Source organism: Alosa sapidissima, chromosome 15, assembly GCF_018492685.1.
Source record: "Alosa sapidissima isolate fAloSap1 chromosome 15, fAloSap1.pri, whole genome shotgun sequence".
Taxonomy (NCBI): Eukaryota; Metazoa; Chordata; class Actinopteri; order Clupeiformes; family Clupeidae; genus Alosa; species Alosa sapidissima.
In genome coordinates, this window is record NC_055971.1 from 26,593,045 (window position 1) to 26,613,997 (window position 20,953).

Sequence of the window (20,953 nt, forward strand, 5' to 3'; positions counted from 1 at the left end):
TGAAACGTACATATTCAGTGTCTTGTACTCACTTACTCTCCTTACTACAGCAATTGTAACTTTACTGTAGGCCTACTTTTCAAATGGCTGTACAAGTAGGGCTGCACAAATAATCACATTTTTATCACGATCACAATTTTGGCTTCCCACGATCAAATTTGCGTGATCGAGCGATATTAAAAATGCGTGCTCTACCCATAACCAACCTGGCAACCCATAGAACGCTCCGCTACAAAACAAATCAAGCGCTACTTAAACCTGTCTGACCATGTGTCTGCATGCAGCCTACAAATGACAGCTGTTCCCTGCACTGCTCAGTTTGGATGCACTGTGGACTAGTAGCAGGTTACTGTCACTATTAGTAGGCTAGGTAGACTATACAAAAAACGACGATTAAAAATCAAATGTGTGGCACAGCAGAAGGCCAAGAGCTTGTCTCCCAAACCCCACTCTGCCACTAACCGTGTCTCTGAGCCTTAAAAAGCCTTTCAGCTCATCAGGCTCTGATCAGCGTCAGGTGTGTTGGGATATCGTACATTGAGTGGTGGAGTTTCCAACTCTACCAGCAGATGGAGCCAAAGCTGTCTGACTGCAGCCATCTCACGGGAATGTAGCGCCCCTCCAGGACGCAGCCTCTCGTGACATCACAATTGTTTTACAGAACCCCTAAACCCCTCTAATCTTTGGAGAAGACACGTTACCCTGACACACCCTCAGTAATATGGTAACATCCAATATTTTACCCACCGTCTGTTACTTGGTTCACTCCAGGTATCCACACCTAACTGGGTAACAATAAGGCCATCAATCCTTCTAGCCAGTTCCTCCATGAAGCTGGAAACCAAAGATCTCTCTTTTGTTATCGAAACCCAAATCATGAAATTAAGTTTTAGTGAAATATCACTGTAATGTTCTCCAAAATATATTATCCTAGTATATTGATGCGTCATACCTGGTTCTGGCCATGACTAGACGAGAAATAGTCAGAGATGCTTCAACAATCAGTGTAGAGTGTTTGGATATTTAGCCTATTTAGACTATTTAGCCCACGTTTGTCATTTATTGTCTAATTTCTCACCTCCATCAACATTTCTTTATTACTCACCTTAGTGCAAGTTTTCTGGCGTCAAAAATCACCCACTCATTTCTAAAATGCATGTGTATAGATGAGGACCATCTACGGTATACAGTTTTTTATTCATTACATAGTGTTGGTCTTATTGTATTCACCTTATTCAGCCCCGCCCATTTTTTTAAAATTCCACGTCGTCTTTAAACTTCCGGTCGGCTAGCTACGTCTAGTTAGCTTCATTGGGATAACACGGCAGAAGAGGATAGAGAGGCTAACTTACAGAACAGCCGCTCCAAAGTCAGTTTTTCCTAACTTCAGATAGGAAAGCTGTATAACAGAAATGTCTTAAGTCACCAAAATCCTAAATAAACGTTCCTAACTTTAGGATGACCCATAATATATGATGCCAGTCATCTCGATAGAGCTCTGCTATCTCAATGTATCGCAATGGATGTACTGCTCAATCGGAAGTTCGGAGACAATTTGGGTAAAGCTAGCGCCCCCATGTTTGGCGCGGACTAAGGTGAATATGTTGTTTCATTTGTTGGTTTACATTACTCACTCTCACTTTCTGCCGATAGAAACTTCTAGAATCACAGACTTCAGGCTGATTGGCCAACTAGCTAGCTAGCTTGATGAGCATAATGCCATTTTTTTAAGGTGGTCCACATTGTCAAGTAACACTCAAGCTCAAACAAGCTGAAATGCAATTTGCAATTTTTGGAGTGTTAGCAAGCAGAGGTATGACACGTGCAAAGCTAAAGCCACGTTTGATTACAAAGCACCTGGATTATACTGGAAAAACAAATGAATATTTCACACCTGGCCACAACTTCAGAGAATACAGAGAGTTCCAGTTACATCAGAGTATAAATCATAATAAGCCTGTCATGATTTCGAGGAAGTCCTTGGGAAATGTGCTCTGTGTTTACCTGTCTGCTGTCATGTGACTGTCTCCACCCCTTCCCTTATTTGGTCTGCTCTTCCCACCATTTTCTGCTCACGCCTGTTCCGTAGTGTTTTGATGGTCTCATCCAGTTATCTGTCAATCTGTACATTGGTCGGCGTGTTTATAACCTCTCTGTTCCACTGTCCTTTGTCCATTTGTCGCTCTGGTTGTCCTGATTTCAGCGTTTGGTTTATTTTTTGTTTCTCGTGTGGGTTTACCAATGAATAAATAGTGTGCCTGTACTACTGCCTTCAACAAGCACTTGGGTCTTCCGGCGAAACCCTGACAACATTGGCCAGACATCAGAGAGATACCAGAGAAAAAAGATGGACTAGTTGGACAAGTTGTTGAGGGTGTTCACTTCTCAGATAGAAGAGGAAAGTTTATTCCATATGATGTGGGGCTTGATTACAGAATCAAATACTATCATGTTTGAGACTCTTGAAATTCTGAACAAGGCCTGCATTTTGAAATCGAAGAGTTCTATTTACTGAGCCTTTACTTTATTTGATAATAAAGCATTTTCCAAGTCAAATCTTGAAGTAACAAATATACATAGATTAGCTTCTCTGCATCTGATATTGGCAGTATTGTAAAGGTGAAAGGATGAGTTTCAGATCTTTTGTTATGTAGCATTTAGAGAAATATCCTGAACAGCTGTGCCTGCCTCACCATTTGAAAACTGCTGACATTGCATTGCATTTCTCAGTTTATCTTTATGTAAATCTTCATTGTTCGCTAATATGCCTTACGGTGGACAGCATATGGTTTCTCACATGTGTTTCCAAATACTGCCATCTGCTGGATAGCTATGTCCTGTCAACATTCGCAAAGAAATCATATTATAAAAAAAACTTTGTAATGAAGATATTTTTCAGGTATTTTTTTTATTTTTTATTTATTATTCATTTAATTTCACACAAAGCAAGAGGTACACTGACATAACAGATCATATGATCATAAACAAAATACTGAGTTAGATTAATGCAAATATCTTGGCAGTTATTTCATTCTGCATTTCCCATGTTACAGTACAATTGCACAATTTAGCATTCCAGTGCATTACAAAGCCCATTATAATGTAAAATTGAGGTAACATCCACTAAGTGTCTTGTGTCTTAGTAACAGTTATTGCAGTATGAAATGTATACCAGATAGTTTTGGGCAGGGGCTGTAAAAGAGAGACATTGGAGCCTGAGTGTATGATATATATCAGATGTAGTATTGGTGAGGGTCCAAACAACTGTGACATTGTTTGGATGAGAAATACTAAAGATATTGTTGTAAGAAAATAATGCTTATCTTGAACTCACCAATATGGTGACCAATGCCTAATGCACTGTGCTAGTGGGGCATGCTTTTTAGTAACCTGTAGGGGCCATTTTGTATGGAATTAGTTAAAAAATACAATAGAAAAAAAAAATAATGCCAAACACATCACACAAAATAACGGTCATGCAGGCATTAGCATTGTCTGTATAATCATTAATCATCAGGAGGAAGGTGAAGTCAGTTTCAGTAGCATTAAAGGATAGTAGCTGATAATGAGCAAGATTAAGTAGTTGTTGGAGCGTTGAAGTCCATCAGGTTTTCCTATTTAAGCGTATTGCAGTCCTATATTAACTGGATTAATGCATCAAGTTAAATATGCTTGTACAGTGCTTACCTCTCCAGTCAATTTAAAATACATTCTTTGAAAGTATAAAGTTGCAAACATGTAAAATATGTAGTGTGCAAAGAGCGGCAACAGTTAGTTAAAGGTGCAGTCAGCAATTGTATGCGATTTCAAGCCCACAAGAGTTTTTGTCACATTCAGCAATCATCTCCACACAACCGCTAGTTAGCCATTCTGTGAGTATGCTGTAAAAAAAAAAAAAAAACAGGCCCCCAAATCTGGAAACAAACAAAGTGGGAGTAGCCTGTCCCCCTAACAAATTACGGAGTTGGAGTTTCTCTGGGAATACTGAGGGTAGGGATGAGCTACCTTGGTTCAAATATAATGTACATGCACCTTTTTAAAGGTACTGTCAGCAATTCTATGCTACTTTTAGGTAGCTGCACCTTTCTATTGCTCTAGCAATTCTATGGCATTTCTAAGCTGTAACACTTTTTGCTCCAATCAGCGAATATCTCCTCATGATTCACTAGCTGGCCATTCTCTGAATACACCGTAAAACACTGTCTTCATGCTTTGTGAACTGGACAAACAAATAAAGTGACAAAAGTGACAAATAAAGTCTGTCCTCCAAACAAACAAAAATGTTTGCTTAGAACCATAAACATAAACATCAACAACGTGTTGAAGTGAGCTTGTTGGTCTGCCGCTTCTGCCTTTGTTGATTTTGCTGATGACGGGTTCCATGAATGTGTTGAGGTCCGCTATTTCTGACTTTACTGGATCTGCTGTTGATGAATCTCCTGAGCATATTAAGGGTGAAGTTGTTGGGATGCTGTTTTCAACATGTTGGTTGCGGTGTTCCCAGACCATGTGTTGAGGTGAGTTTCTAACATTGTTGGTTCCGCTGTTGCTAGACCCCCTGGGCCTGTTGAGCTGAGCTGGTTGGCCTGCTGGTTTCGACATTGTGGACAGACTCTGCAAGGTGGGTTTTTTCAGTCCACCACAATCTTGTGATGTCTGATGTTGTTCTATGCTTTATGTATGAAGTAAACAAGTGAAGGGGCAAGCCCCTAGTTCCTACACAGTGCTCCAGACGCTAAATGATTATAGCATGGTTTACTGTATCAAAAGCTTCACTTAAGTCCAGCAAAACCAAAACAGAACAATTTCCAGAGTCATCATTCAATAACAGGTCATTGGTCACCTTCAGCAGACTCTGTACTGTGAAATAACCTGAAACCTGATTGAAAAATGGCATAGAATTAGTTGTCAGGTAAAAAAGATGATAGTTGAAGAGACACAACTTTTTCTAAGACTTTGCTTAGCTCAAAAATAGCAGATATTGATATTGGCTGATAGTAACTTAAGACACTAACTGTAAGGGCCATTTTGTATGGACTCTGGACTAGTTTATATTTAAAAATAAATAGAAATAAGAGCAAGACCAATAAGCTTTTCAGTCCACCATTTCTGATGTTGTTGGTTTCGTTGTTGACAGATCCCATGAGCGCGTTGAGATAAGCTTGTTGGTCAGCTGTTTCCGATGTTGTTGGCAGACCCCCTGTGCCAGTTGAAGTGACCTTGTTGGTTCGTTGTTTCCAACTTTCAGTTCCACCATTGCTGGTTTCTTTGTCGCCGGACCCCTTGAGAATGTTGAGGTGACCTTGTTAATCCACTGTTTCCGTCATTGTTGGTTCCGCTGTTGATGGACCTCTTGGGCATATTGAGGTGAATTTGTTGGTCCACTGTTTTCGTCGTTGACTCTACGGTTGGTTCTGCTGATGGAGCCCTTGAGCATATTAAGGTGAGCTTGTTGATCCCCCCTTTTCGACGTTGGTTCTGCTGTTGACGAACCCTCTGTGCTTGTTGAGGTGAACTTGTTAGGATGCTGTTTTCAACATTGTTGGTCCCACTGTTGATAGCGCTGTTGCCAGACCATTGGGGTATACTGCGAAGCACGTTAGACATATCTAGGCTATGTAGACATATCGAGGCTTGACAAAGCCTTGACTCAGGGGTATACGTTAAAGGCACAATGTGTCTTTTTTGTGAACTTTTGAAGTGTAATGCATTCAAAAATCAACTATACATATCAATAGAATGTGAAGAAATAACACTACTGACATTTTCTAATCAAAGAATATGCATAGCATTGCAGAGATCTCCCTCTCCTGTTCCTGACTTCTTAGAATCTATTTGTTGTTAAAGAGTTGTTTAAACTAATGTAATTTCAAGTGGTAGCTTTGGCTCTTGACATTTGTGCCCATAGTTTTAAATATGAACTCGTAGCCTGAAGGTGCAAAGGAAAAGATGAACATACCATTTTAGTCATAATTCAGATATTCTTTATGTTACATGAAATGTAGCCACTGTGCTCTTAGAAAGTTTTATTGTTAGTTGTAGAGGATGATTGTGTAAGGAATAACGTTCTGTAAGGTGGTCATTATCGTGGCATATCTCCCGACAGTGATGCAGCGCTGGCCGTGGCCTGCTGAGTTTCACTTTCCTTGACATCCTCTGGTTATACTTAGCAACGGTCCGGTATTAAAAATTATCAGACCGTAGGGCGTTGGGAAGTCCCATCGGAGTGAATGGAGCATTCTACAGCATTATAAAGAGCCGTGTAATAAATGGTAATAATAATGACCTCTAATAGTAAACAGAACGATTGGCTGTAACCACTGACTACATGGAGCATTTTAGTTACTGGCTACGTAGCAAGAACACTTGTGTTGCTGCCAGACTCTCACGGTGACTGTTCTCCAAACGCCTCTGCTGGTCAGCGCGCTCTCTGGCTGCTCTGACAGCTCGAGCCGTCCCTGTACTGTTCTCTCCAGGTCTGGGACTGACACTAGACACCCAGGCCTTTTCTTCTTTGCCTGGCCCTTACGTTTGCCCACTCTTGTCTGACTCGATGCAGGGGGGATGTAATCTTCGTCAGTCTCCACCCGAAAAAAATACCTTATTACTAGTTTCAGTAGACACATAGGGATAGACAGTAGCGAAAACGGTGACGGGGGAGGGAGCCGGGCATAGGCAATGTGCGTTTCGTCGTTTCTACCACTAGCAAATCATTGTGACATCATTGTTTTCCTACATGCTGCCCCCAACTGGATTGGCGTGTGGAGTGTGAATTAAATAAAACGAAATCCTGACGGATTGTGCCTTTAAGTGATACTACGATTGCAGTTATGTGATATATTTGTCAAACTAGGCTTTCAGTTCAGATCTGTGCGCGTTCTCGGTGTTGGGATGACGTTGGCCAATCGTGAAATGTTGAGACGCACAAGACCGCCTCTATTTAAAAACAATTACTTCCGCATTCATGAGCGATAGCTTAATCTACACTGCAGTCATTTTTTGTGTCTAACCTATAACATCAAATAAATCAATTGTCATCAGTTGTTGTATGGTATGCACGTCCATAGTGGGATATTTGCACGCACAGCACTATTAAAACGCATTCGAGATCCAAAATGTTAGTAGAGGCGGAGTTCCACCTGTAAGATATATGACAGAGTCCTACACGTGAGAGAACTTTGTTTTTAAGACAATTGATTGGTCAGTGTGCGGTAGATTACACGATTTGCGCTATAACTTAGCACATAACCTCCTCCCGACCAGGTTTGGTTGACAGCATAAGATACCATGGTGATATAGCGACACTAAAACAGATCCACTTTCGTGTCACAGCATACCCTGACTTTAAGCGCAACATACCTCGCTAACCCACTAATCGAGATTCGTAGTATACCCCACATGTGCTCGTGTTGAGGTGAGTTTGTTGGTCCACTGTTTCCAACGTTGTTGGTTCCGCTGTTGACAGATCCCCTGAGCCTGTTGAGGTAAGCTTGTTGTTTTGTTGTTTCTGTCGTTGTCGGTTCCTCTTTGGCTAGATCTGAGCGTGTTGAGGTGAGCATGTTAATCCACTATATCCGACGTTGTCGGTTACTCTTTGGCCGGATCTGAGCCTGTTGAGGTGAGCTTGTTGGCATGCTGGTTCCAACATTGAGGACAGACCCTGTGGGCATGTTGAGATGGGTTTTTTCAGTCCCCCACTATCTTGTGGTGATATCTGATGTTGTTCAGCCCTTGAGTCTTCTGAGGGTGCTGGTTCTAGTTCCTGCATAGGCTTGGCCTTTATCAGAGTAAGTTTCTAAGGATCTTGGACAATCGCCTTTCCATAGTTATACACCTTGCTGGATGCCGGAATCTGTGGGTCTTGATGGATCTGTGCACATTGAGTAAAAACATGTTTAAACCATTTGCAATTGCAAATAATTTCTGAAGCTACTTTTTGCAATATTGGGTAACCCTTCCTTTTACGGTCCCCTAATTACTATTTACCCAGTTAAGGCCCTCACTGGTTCTCCTTGCTGCAAGCATTGATTGTTATTACAAGTGAGATGTTTAGTTGTGTGATGAGAGTACAAGCCAATTCCTACCTCAGATGAAATTGTAATCGGAATGAAGTGATTTCCATTAAACTCAAAGGGAATGCATCTGTAACAGGAAACAGAAGAGGTCAAAAGGTCTGACCTTACTGTACCTCCATAGTATACTGTACATTGTCCACCATTTTTGTCTACTCTCATTTCACCTTCTTTGACGGATCAAGTTTTTGGTAATGTTAACATGCCACCATCTTAAGAATGGAAATAATCTGCCATGAAAAACATACATCCCGAATATGTACTGTATACAACCTCCTGGATTCATTTGATTTTATGATGGTTGGTAATTAAAGGGTTTCTGGATTTTTTTGTTTACCTGTTTTTAGTATCTTTCCATTCTTTGCCAAAATCTTTAAATTGATCATTTGTTACAATCCAACCAGTTTTATCCTTGGCTTCTTTAAGCATAAACCTGAGAGAGATAAAGAACGTGTTTTAATTTTTTAATGAAGAAATATGGGGATTTTATATTTGTATCTGATACTACTGATACCCCTCCCCAGATACTTGCTCACCTATCATCATAACATATGCTAGGAGTCAGCGCCACAAGGCCTCTCTCGGACAGTTTGTGTAGATACTCATAGCCTGTGAAAAAAACAAATACATAAGCAAACAATAAACAGTATGTATACACATCTATAATGTTATACAGATCTATGCTAATCATGATGGCAGCTTGTGCATAATGACAAGACTCACCATAGCCGGTGTATTCAGAGTTCTTTCTCCAGTTTGGCACACAAACAATGATGTTACGATAACCTTTATTCCAGTAGTGCAGAACAGCCCGGTAGATACCAAAGAATGAGTAGAATATGTTCAGGCCGTGGCTGAAAAAGAAGGGCATGATATTGAGATCCTGTATCGAATTGTTGTTTTTTTTTTGCATAGCATTTTTATTATATACTGATAGTCTTCCGTATCTTACCTCATAGCCACATTGCCCCCATCAATAATCACCAGTGGTAGGTCATCATTTCCTGGTTCTTCAGAAAAGGAGAGGTTAAGTTCCTTAAAGTCCTTTAAGATGTTAGAATAGTCCTCCCATTTTCCCAGCAGGTCCTTAATCTGTTGTTAAGAACAAACATTGGCTGTGTGACTTGTAACAATTGATGGTCAATTTGAAATGACATTCAGAATTTAATGGGCATACCAATATCTTAACAGATATTTCCTTTATATTGTTTTTTGAGAGAAGCAGAGTGGAAAGATCTGGTCCCTCTTTGCCACATGGGTCATCAGGTAACATAAAGGAATCTTTCATAAATGTAAACTGAAGAATTCTGTGGAGGAAAGAAAATATAGATATACTATATATTGTATTATTGAGCTTTGACAGACATATTATTGAGAAACACTAGAAACTCAGGCATATCCATTAAATCCAAACCAAAAGAGTTGGAAAAACTGGTTACTGGTTTTTGGTAACCACTTGTTAACCTGCTAGCATCCCTACTGTACATTTACCTGTGGTATGGTTCACTCCAGCTGTCTGGGCCTGGCAAAGTAACAATCAGCGCACCAGAATTCTTAGCTAGTTTTTCCATGAAGCTGTAACACAGATGATTTTTAAGTTATGAAACCTATGAATGCACACACACATTCCCCCAGATATAGTGGAAATTCTTGAACTATGCCAATGTTTCCTCTTGTTCATAGGCAGTATGTAATTTAATGTCCAATGATTTGATAATGTTAATTTATTATTACTGGTAACAGTGACTCTCAGACTTATATACCAGAGTATTTGACATGACAGTTCATGAATATGACAGGGCATGATGCTGTTTTGTTGCTGAAAGATGGCTGTCATAACATATCCTACAATGAAGAATTTCTGTAGAATGTTACTGTTGAAATAATAATCATTGGTTCCATTCGGATTTCACATATCCTGCCTAAGCCAATGCACTATGTAGACAAAAGTATCGGAACGTCTGCCATTACACCTCTCATTCTAAATTAATATTCAGCCCCCCCTTACAGATGTAAAGGGAGGGACCCACTTCATATTAATGCCTATGGATTTAGAATAGGATGTTATTGAAATTCCTGTAGGCATAACAGCAGGTGGCCCATTAGTTTTGTCTTTTTATTACACGGCTCTTCATAATGCTGAAGAATGCTCCATTCACTTGAATGGGCCTTCCCAGCGTTCGGTGGTCTGCTAATTCTCAATAACAGACCATTGCTAAGTATAACAGACCGCTGTCAAGGAAAATGGGTTTTGTGCTTCTATTTCACGTCTTTCATATCACTACGCAAGGACTGGAACTTCATTCAAAAGTGAAAGCGGACGGTTGATCAGCTGTGTTCTAAAGAATGTTTGATTCAAGTTCAGCGTGTGCTGTTGCGAACTATTTGTTTCTCAGCAAAAGCCACGATGAAACGGTAACAAATAGGCTATACCCTAGGCTATGTAGGCTAAAGAGTCATATCGTGGGGGGTTTATTGTTACGGTTTGGCAAGTAGCCGTGTAATAAGCGGGATAATGTATAGAACGCCGGTCATTATTGGAAAAATATGTCCCTTCAGGGCGGAACAAGACCCTCCGCTGCGCGTCGGGGTCCGGTTCGCCCTTATTTTCCCAATAATGACCGGTGTTCTATACATTATCCCTTACTTATTCCACTGCTTGGTTGAATTTCCCATTGTCCTACGTAAGTTAGAACAACCATTAACCGTATGTTATTTGCACACCTAAGAAGAAGATCCATTTTGTGGGCCGTGTTACACTTGTATATTAATTCGCCGAACTCGTTGTGAAGTTTAAATGAACTGTCACGTTGCATCTGAGCTGTAAAATGCAGACGTTCAGAACATGGCAACATTGTAGCATATGACGGCGGTGGCTTTTAGCTAGATGGATGACAGCAGGCTAAGTAAAATAGCGATGTTTCCAAGCTAAAGTTCATCAGAATCTTGGGATACGCCCGCTTGACAACGGGAGAGATAGAACTAACGACTGGCCTTTGGCCGTAGCAACCATCCATGTAGAACTAGTAACGGCAGTTTGTCCTGCAAGTTAAGAAATTAGTTGATATGTGTTGGAAGAAAGTAGTTCTACAAACAAGACAAGTTTTGGCGATTAAAACGTTTTAATTGTAACAGGAAATGAACACAACGCAAGTGGCAACAGTGGAATAAGCGGGATAATGGACTCCACGGTGGTCTGTTCACAGAAGTTAATGCACTTGCGCTTTGCGTCGGGGCCGTTTTACAACCTCGACCGTGCATTAACTTCTGTGAACAGACCACCGTGTCGTCCATTATCCCTTACGTAGTGTATTAGTCTGCTGAACTCTGCTCTGCTGAACTCTGCACTGTATTAGTGTGTTGTACTCTAGAGTGTATTAGTGTGTTGTACTCTGCTTTGTAGCGTATTAGTGTGTGGAACTCTGCTTTGTAGTGTATTAGTATGTTGAACTCTGCTTTGCATTGTCGAGTTCTTTACCTCCACCTTTTGCAATAAATATGTATAACAGGACACCTCAGTGGCCTTTGTGCCTTGTATAGTAATGTGGGTCGTACACACCTGGCTTCCTTTGCTTCAAAGGGTGTATAGACCAACAAGTCCTGCAGATGGTCCTGTAGTTTATCCAAATAATGTATTCCTGTGGGCAACAACAGAGGAAAGCTGATTTAAACGTTTAAATTGAACATTGTTTCTACTTCTTGGGCAATTGTTGAGGAATACTATTGTATGTGTTTAAAATAGATAGGGCTACATCTGAGGGTTTTGAAATAATCCAAAATTACTGGAATCACGATCGCTTATCTGGTGTTGGGAGGGAATGAAGACAGAAAACACCATTAAAGATAGGACTGAGTGTCTGCAATTACCTGACTGCTCTTGTTTACATGTTTGGGCCTTGTACAATTTTAAGAAATGTATAAAAACCCATGTGTATAAAAACTCATATGTGTACAAAATCTCAATCTCAATCATGCACTGAAGAAACAAGGATGATTGGAATCTATTGTACTTCAGAGTATGTTAACTTATTATTGTACTTCTAGAAACATTTAATTTCTTAACATCAAAAAGAACAGTATCTACTGAGATTGCCTGAGGTATGGCAATGCCAGCTGACATTGAGGAAATGCAGCACACAAGGAGCATAAATCTGTATGTTCTTTCTAATGTTTGCAATTGCCAATCAGTAAGCAACCACTGTTGCTAATCACAGACACATGACCTTAAAGTAATCTGTTCATGATGTATTGCTGAATCTACTGCAATTTTACACTTACCGCAAATTACAATATTTTTATGTAGTTTCATCCACTCCGGGATACAGATGATGATCTTTCTGTGCCCTCTCTCCCAGAAGTACTTGACAGCCTGGGCGAGCCTATGACAGCAGTAGAATTGTCCACTGCCATGAAACGTAATCAGAGACAGAGATGAGCTGAAGTAAATCACTCATGCGCCAAAACTTGCTGCTTTACAGTAATGTAATCTCACTCTTAATTATAGATAGATAGATAGATACTTTATTGATTATTGAAATTGTGTCTATCTTATAATTAATGGACAGTAAAAGTTGCTGCTTTAGTGTAATCTCATCCGTAATCAATGTCATTGTCTTTCTGTTAGTAAATGGACAGACCACAAAAGTTAGTAAAAGTTGCTGCTTTAGCGTTAGCTCACCACTATTCATTATTGTTGTCTGTCTATTAAATGGTAAAAGTACTGCATTTATGGCACTTTATTTGAAGGTGTCTACATAAGAGTGAAATGGCACTGTCATGAATGTGTCATAAATATTATAAACAAGTCATAAACGTTTATAACATAACGCTTCTGTCAAGTGTCATTCGGTTTTTGTCATAACAGGTTAGTTAAGGTTAGTGTCATTCAGTTTTTGTCATAACAGGTTAGAGTTAGGGTTAGTGTCATTCGGTTTTTGTCATGACAACTTGCACATCAGGAGTAGTTAGGTGTTCAGTACCGTGCTTAAGGGCACTTAAATACAAAGTCAAGAGGATCAAACTACCAACCCTCTGATTGCTATGCGGCGACTCTACCTCCTGAGCCATGATCACCCCCATTAAGTCAAGTATTTTCATACTGAATGTGACAACCTTTCATTTTTTTTCTTACTCACCTTCGTGCAATTCTTGCGCCATCAAGAATCAACCATCTCAGATTTGGATCTCCTTCGGTCTGAATCAAATGAAGCTTGAAGGGTTGATGTTTATGATGGTACTGGCTAACAGCCAAACCATCATCTTGAATGGGCACTGAAATCCCTTCTTCATTTGGTGATATACCCTGTGCCCTGTTCTCTTCCTGCTCTGGATCTTGTTGTGCTACAGTTTCACTCATGTCCATGCAAGTTTTATCAACCAAACAAACACTTGATTCTGATCTCCCGAAGCACTCAAGAGTGAAGCAGAAAGAAGCACTCACTCTTAAAACTTTTTGCTTTGTTTTTCTGATGCAATGTTCACATGCCTCAACGCCGAGTCTGATGTACTTCCGTAAATGACACCGGAAATAGTCTAGCGCACATGCATTTCAGAATGACGTTGATAAGGGGGTTGGGCTCTCTTGTGTCCATTCTCATATAGTGGCATGTACAGCATGCACTGTCAGGGACTTTGTAGTCAGTTCAATTCAATTCAATTCAATGCACTTGATTGGTGTAACAGGGTAATCCATAGGAAGGGCCAATCACAGTAGCCTGACTATGCCACCCTGAAGCCTAATGCGTCAGGGAATCTTTAAGAGATCGTACCGCTTTCAGGTTCGTAACTACACAGTGGAGACATGAATTCCAGGAAAACAATATTTATTAAGACAAAGGTTGGGCAGTGGGGATCTGAGGGTGGAAACTATGGACGTCCACACAAATATTTTACATGCAAGCATCAAGAAAGGCTCACCTGTTACACAGCAAAGGCACACCGCAAAGCGATAAGCAATACACAAAACCACACTACACGTGTGCTTAGACTAGCCCCCCTCAGAGCCACCTCCCTACTAAATAAACATAAAAGTTACAGACAAAAGGACAAGACAGCCAACACAAAATAGACAAGACAGGACAAGACAAGACAGCAGCACGACCCATGTTACCCCACCAGCATGACTGTGCTGCCTAAAAGAACAAAACACAGAATATTAAACAATGAAACCACAATATACATGACAGAAAACCAAAAATGTACAGGGAGACAGCATGCCTGACGATCGCACAGGCAGGGGCTACACCAGTGGAGTCTACATGGCTACTGGCTGCTGCCCCTCTTAAGTAGCGCTCCACTGGTGCCAGATTGCTTAATTGCCTATGCCCCACCCCCCTCATTAGCACTGGCAGGTGCTATTAGAAATAGCAGGCAGAGAAGGTCTACCTGCTACATTGGCATGACAATTTAAAGATAAAAAGTACTGGCATGACAATTTAAAGACAAAAAGTGTTGCCAAAGTATTGAGGTGTAGCCTATTTGTAGTCTTTGACTGTTTACAAAATACCATACTGCATACAACTTACAGGTCCCCACTCCCCCCCCCCCCTTCTTCATCCCCACCCACACATACGCAAATGGACTCAAATGGCCAAGTGAGTCTGACAGAGAAAACAAACATCAGCATGGTTGTTTCAATAACATGAAGTAAGAAATATATGACTTAAGACTGAGGAGCGGGGGAATAAGGCATTAGTGTTTGGTAGGGCTGCAGCTATCGATTCTTTTTGTAATCGATTAATCTAGCACTTTATCAATCGATTAATCGGATAACATTTTTTTTTTGTATTTTTAAACAACCAAAACAAATAATGCATAACGAAAATGACATTGCTGTAAAATGATCAAGCAATTGGCACAGAGGTATTTATTCTAACTCCAACATTTGGCTCCAAAACTAAGCCCATTTATTGCAATTTACCCATTTAGTGTTTATAAGTGCCAGTGCCAACAATTAAATAATGTTCAAAATACTCTCTCTGTAAAATTGCAACCTCTTGTGCATGACTTAGCTGGGTGAACAAAGCTGTCCATACTATGTTGTGAAGTGCTGGGAGGGAGAAGAGGGAACGCAATGTAATGTATTAATATGCACAACAAGTTTCATGCTGTAATCTAGACCTGACATCAAAGTAAATATCTGTTTTATGTAGATTTCTACACCTGCAGCATTTGCCATTAGGCTACTAACAAATAATTTTATCATTACTAAAAAATAGCCTACCATTAGGCTACTAACAAATAATTTTACCATTAGGCTACTAAAAAATATTTTTTGGGGTGAGCCTATTTGCTGTGGTAACCTAGCAACCTGTGTGTGTGTGTGCACGCGTGCAGTGCGTGAGAGAAGATGAGGGTGCATGCGGCATAACCTACTGTCTTGCAATTGAACGTGAATAAGTTTACTACTTAAAAACATCAAAGCTAAACATTATATCACGACATCGCTACAAATACAGTATGTGATTTAAAATCAGCCAACATCAATGTAGGCTATAGGCTACGTAGATAGATAGATAGGCTAGATAGATTCATAGAGCCTACTTTATTGACGTTTAGTGAAACAGCATGGAGTGGATGTTTTCGGTTCAGATGCTTGTTCTTTTCCTTTTTGAGTAATGATCCCAAAACTTTACTTGAAAACTTTATAGACATTCTCTGCCATTTATGGACATCTTGACTCCGCAATTGCGCCAGCTAAATTCAGAATGTATCACGATTCACACGCTAATGGTGTGCTTCCTGAACAACTGTCCGCAGATCCCTGCGCGTATAGTGCGCGTCATAGGAATTTAACGAGGCTTCGAGGCAGGGTTTTTGCCTCGAGTAATTTTTGTAATCGAGTTATTCGACTCGATGAATCGTTTCAGCCCTAGTGTTTGGGACCTCATGTGCTTTCATTTTTGTCTTTTATACATATGGACTTCACATATGAAGAGTGTGTGTGTGTGTGTACTGTATATGAGAGTGTGTGTGCTGTGTCTGTGTGTGTGTGTGTGTGTACAGTATGAGAGTGTGTGTGCCGTGTCTGTGTATGTGTGTGTATGAGAGTGTGTGTTCTTCCTCTAATCTGCAGCTGCTCACATATTTACCGTCCCTCTTCCTTTAACACTCTCTCACACACACACGCACACACACCCCTGCTGTCTATGTAGAGGCCTATGCATGGACTGTGGGGAGACTACAACAGGGTTATTAAATGTGAAGGAGCTTACCTGGAGTGGGTGTGGGCTATAGGCCCGAAGATCAGACTCACTTCACTCTGACTGTCTTGGACACTCTCTCACTCTTGCACTCACACACACACAGATGTTCATTCAACACTAGAGCCACACACAACCAGGTTGAATAACATCACATCCGAGACTGTGGTCAGCAGCACAGAGGCCTCCTTCCTTTTCACTCTACACGGCAGACTTTAGTTACATCTCTGAGCTGTGTCACATCCAGAAATTTGCTGATGACACCAGCCATCGTTGGGTGCATCAGGGGTGACCAGGAAGAGGTCTGGTGAGAGACTTTTTTCCCCTTTCCACCGACAAAAAGCCAGTTCCGTTCCCGTACCAACATTTGAACCTTCATAGCGTTTCTACTAAACAAAAACCGGTTCAGAATGTGCCACTTTGGTTCAGAGAAGGTTAAAAGCATGACTTTTCTCTCCGTCTCAACTTTACCATGCCACGAGTAAACAAAACTAGACAACTACCTATACACTACAGAAGGAATACTCTGATCTGATTGGCTGGTGGGTGGCTATTAATTCTGAATAACGGGACACCTATGATGTAGATCTGGTAAAAAAGCCGAATCAGCGTTCCATATCATTGCTTATGAATAGTAACTATAACAACCATAGTAGGACGACAGTTGAGCCTCGAAAGCAGGCTTTGCAACAATGGAATCAACTGTAAACAAGCTAACTGTTCACCATTATCACTGTTAGGGCCAAAGACAGTTGTACAACAAACTGAACAAGTCAGCTTCTTTTCAAACAGAACCGCTTGTTTTTTTTTTCGTGCTAATAAGGCATAATTATAGCCTATAGTGGTGATACGCGGGACAACGGCCTCCAAGGTGTCCCGTTATACTGTCCCTCTTTTTAAAGGAATTAAAGGACTTGGCAGAGGAAAGATCTTTGCCTTCGCCTCATCCATAGTTCCGTATAAGGGGACACCTCGGCAGCCGTTATCCCGTATTTACATACTGTAGCTAATTTCTACTACTTTTACGGGGACCACCACTGTCGTTATTATCTCCTGTTTATGCATGTCATTAACTCTTGTTTATGCATGTAACACTCTGTTGATGACGCATCCAGCTTCTGCTCAAAACTGGTTGAAATGCAGGCTGGTTAACTATACTGTAGCACCAAGTTTCAAAACATTCTGAACCGAACCAGTTCAAGAACACATTCTCTGTTGGTCGAAAAACACCCTTGTGGCACTCAAACTACCCGCAGCTCAACACTACAAAAACTAAAGAGCTTGTTATAGACTTTAGGAGGTCAAGACCATACCCACGACCAGTCCAGATCGATGGGGGTTAAATAGAGGTAGTGGGCACCTACAAGTATCTTGGGCTGCTGCTGGATAGGTAACACTGAGCATCTCTACATAAGTCAAAGCTGGATGTACTTCCTGAGGAGGCTGCGATCTTTCAACGTATGCAGGAAACTCCTGTGGATGTTCTACTAGGCAGTGGTCGCCAGTGTTTTATTCTATGCAGTGGTGTGCTGGAGGGGCAGCACAACAAAGAGGGACACTTCAAGGCTGGTCAAGCTGATCAGGCGGGCGGCCTCTGTGGTTGGCATGGAGCTAGAGTCACTGGTGGCAGTGGATGATATAAGAATATCCCACTTGCAAGTTCAGTGTATCCTACCCGCCGACCGAAGCAGGATCAGTTTACAGCACAGAGGCAGGCTAACGAAACGCTAGAGATTGTTGCAAACGTGTGTATAATGGCTGAGCCGGCGAAGAAGCAGCGAAAACCCTTGACGGAAGATGCAAAGAAAAGGAAAAGAGCTTCAGACCGAGCGAGGGGGAGTTTCGTAGAGAAAAAGCATCAGGCTTGCCTGGTGTCCCTTTAAGGGTCTGGCCACGAATAATGAAATGAAAAATATGAAAATGGAAATGAAAAATATCCAAGCGAGGTGAATACTTTTTTATAGGCACAGTATATATCTACACCAAGGCTGCCCCATCTGGGGCCCATGGGCCAAATTTGGCCCGCCACCGATTTCTTTTAGTCTGCACTCTTATCATTCTGTCTCAACGTTCTATTGACTCAAAGATGGTTGCAGTTCACTATCACTTTAACATTGTTTAAGATGGGGCGAAGGGGGCAGAGGCGGACAGAGTACACAGCTTCATTACTTGAGTAAAAGTACAGATACCCTTTGCTGAATTTTACTCAAGTACAAGTAAAAGTACAACAGTCAGATGTCTACTTAAGTAAAAGTACTGAAGTACTTGTTTTTAAAAGTACTTGAGTATCAAGAGTACAAGAGTACATTTTCTAAATATTGCATTACTACTGCCACAGTGCTTACATTTATGTACAGAATCGTCCTACATGGAGTTATGAAAAATGTTAATGTTAATACCTTGGAGAATGTAAAAGGAATTGAAAGTAAAATCAAGTCATTTTCATCTTTTTACCATGTTGCCAGGGATGGGCAGTATTTCTAATACATGTATTTATACGTATTTGAAATACAAAATACTATTTTGTAATTGAAACACTTGAAGCGAAAACTATCATTAACTTGTTCAGAAAATTGAAATAGTCTGGCGAGGTGGGGCCACAGGTTGGCACATTCCCAGGATGGACCTGCTGCGTTTTCATCCATTGTTTCGTCCATGGTTTCGTCTCTTATCTAAATCTGACCATGGAGTTGACTTTGGCGGAAAGCTGAAGGTGATTGCTGATAGGCCAATCAGTGGCGCCTGCACAATCCAATCACGTTTGAGAGGGAAACAACAAATTGAGGGTTTCCGAGATTTTTCTTTTTTCCTTTTTTTTAGAAGAAGTAACGGGTACTCACGGTTATGGATAGAAATGTAGTGGAGTAAAGAGTACAATATTTGCCTCTCAAATGTACTTGAGTAAAGTCATGAGTACTCCCCAAAAATGATACTCGAGTAAAGTACAGATCCCTCAGAATTGTACTCAAGTAAATGTACTCCGTTACTGTCCGGCTCTGGATGGGGGTCACTATTGAGCTTCTGTCAGCGCAGATCCATACTCATAATGATGAAAAGAGTGAGGAGGGCTGAAGAGAAGCTAGCTAATCTGAATGGTCCACTTGTCATTACTCAATCAACGTCATATCATATGGTCTTAAGTTTTTGTTTATAACATATGTGTATTGATATTGTATGAATATTTATTTTATTATTCCTTAATATGTGTTCAACTTAACATTTTTGGAAACACATTGTGTTGCACAAAGATTTTTATTGATTCAGATACACTGTATATTTTTACTACTTAAAGTGTGACTCTCGCCAAAATGCAACCAAGGGTATTTTTGTGAATGTACCCGAGTCAAACTTTCATTTAAAAGCATAATTAGGACGGAAGCGCCACTTTTAAGATTGACCGTATTGTCCTTTTCGGGTCAAATGGTCGTTTTCGGGTCAAATTTTGAATGGGAGTGCTAGGGGCATCAAAATTGCTATTTAGCGCTATTTTATCGATATTTTATCACTATTAACACTAATAGCTGACTGTACACTTTGGATTTTGGCATTAAGCTGCACATTGGTTTTCTGGCCTTTCACAAGTTTGTTTTAAACATCCACAGCTCAGACCCAAGAGCTTTGGGTTTAGAGATGTCACTTGCTTGTTTTGCATTCTGTTTTGTGCAGTATATAGGCCAATTGGAGTTACATTCTGTAGCATTCACAGGCACACCAGCCATGTTGCTGAATCTGCATGATATCTGTATAACACTGACAAGAACTTCCCAATTACCAGTCCGCACCTGAATGTGCGTGCCTCAAAACGTGGTAGTGTGGTTGCTATGATGTTGGTAGGCTGCCTGTCAACTCATAATGACTTTGAATCTTGAATTTTCAACTTTCTTTCCCATTATTTTGACTTAGTATCTTGTCATTTTGACTTAATTTTGACTTATTTTTTTCAAGTGGCAGAAACAGGCTTCCATACATAATTTTGACTATGTCTGGCTTCCATACATAATTTTGACTATGTCTGATACAGATGATGATGATTCCTTTCCATTTGTTAAGCCTCAATCAATAAAAAGCACCAATGTCCTTTCAGTGAAAACCTCATGTATAATTTGTGTTGCTATCTCATCAATATATCAAAACATACATAGATGCAGAAGATGCATGAACAACAGCACTGCCAGTTGACCCACTGCATTCCAGTAATTTCATCATCAGTATGTCTATGAACATCACATTCCATCAACAGCAATGGCCATGGCCCATTGACCTTTGGCACACAATTCCTACAAACAACGGCACAGCAATGCTCTTTTTGTCCTAAATGAACTTCCTCTTCTTGCTCTGTCTCTCCAAGGCTTTCCTCCAAGGCCAAACTGCACAGGTCCTCCATAGAAAACACACACAGGTCCTCCACACAGAAACTACTGCACAGGTCCTCCATAAAAATAAGTGTTACACAGGTCCTCCATAGGAAAACTGTTACTTGCACAGGCTATAGTGGAGGGTGAGGGAGGGTAGGTGGCTCTGCAGGTTTAGAAGATGTCAGAGGTGCTGTGAAGGGTGTACTGCAGACTCACAGTTCTGTTTCCCATGATGTTTGGTTGAGTCTTTCTTCAGTCGTATTTTTACATCTGGTTTTAACTCTAGGTGGCAGTACATCTCTGTATATGACCATACATTTTTGGT

General features: G+C 40.7%; 1 protein-coding gene across 1 annotated transcript; it reads right to left on the bottom strand.

Moving 5' to 3' along the window:
• Positions 1-7,338: 7,338 nt before the first annotated feature.
• Positions 7,339-13,428, bottom strand: LOC121683481 (NEDD4-binding protein 1-like). The gene is made up of 11 exons (XM_042063111.1): positions 13,208-13,428; positions 12,351-12,475; positions 11,632-11,710; positions 9,564-9,647; positions 9,250-9,379; positions 9,025-9,164; positions 8,796-8,926; positions 8,609-8,681; positions 8,410-8,505; positions 8,085-8,142; positions 7,339-7,870 (listed from the first exon to the last, which is right to left on the bottom strand). Exons 1-11 carry the CDS (start codon positions 13,426-13,428, stop codon positions 7,796-7,798), a joined length of 1,212 nt encoding a protein of 403 aa, XP_041919045.1. The 3' UTR covers positions 7,339-7,795.
• Between the last annotated feature and the right edge of the window lie 7,525 nt (positions 13,429-20,953).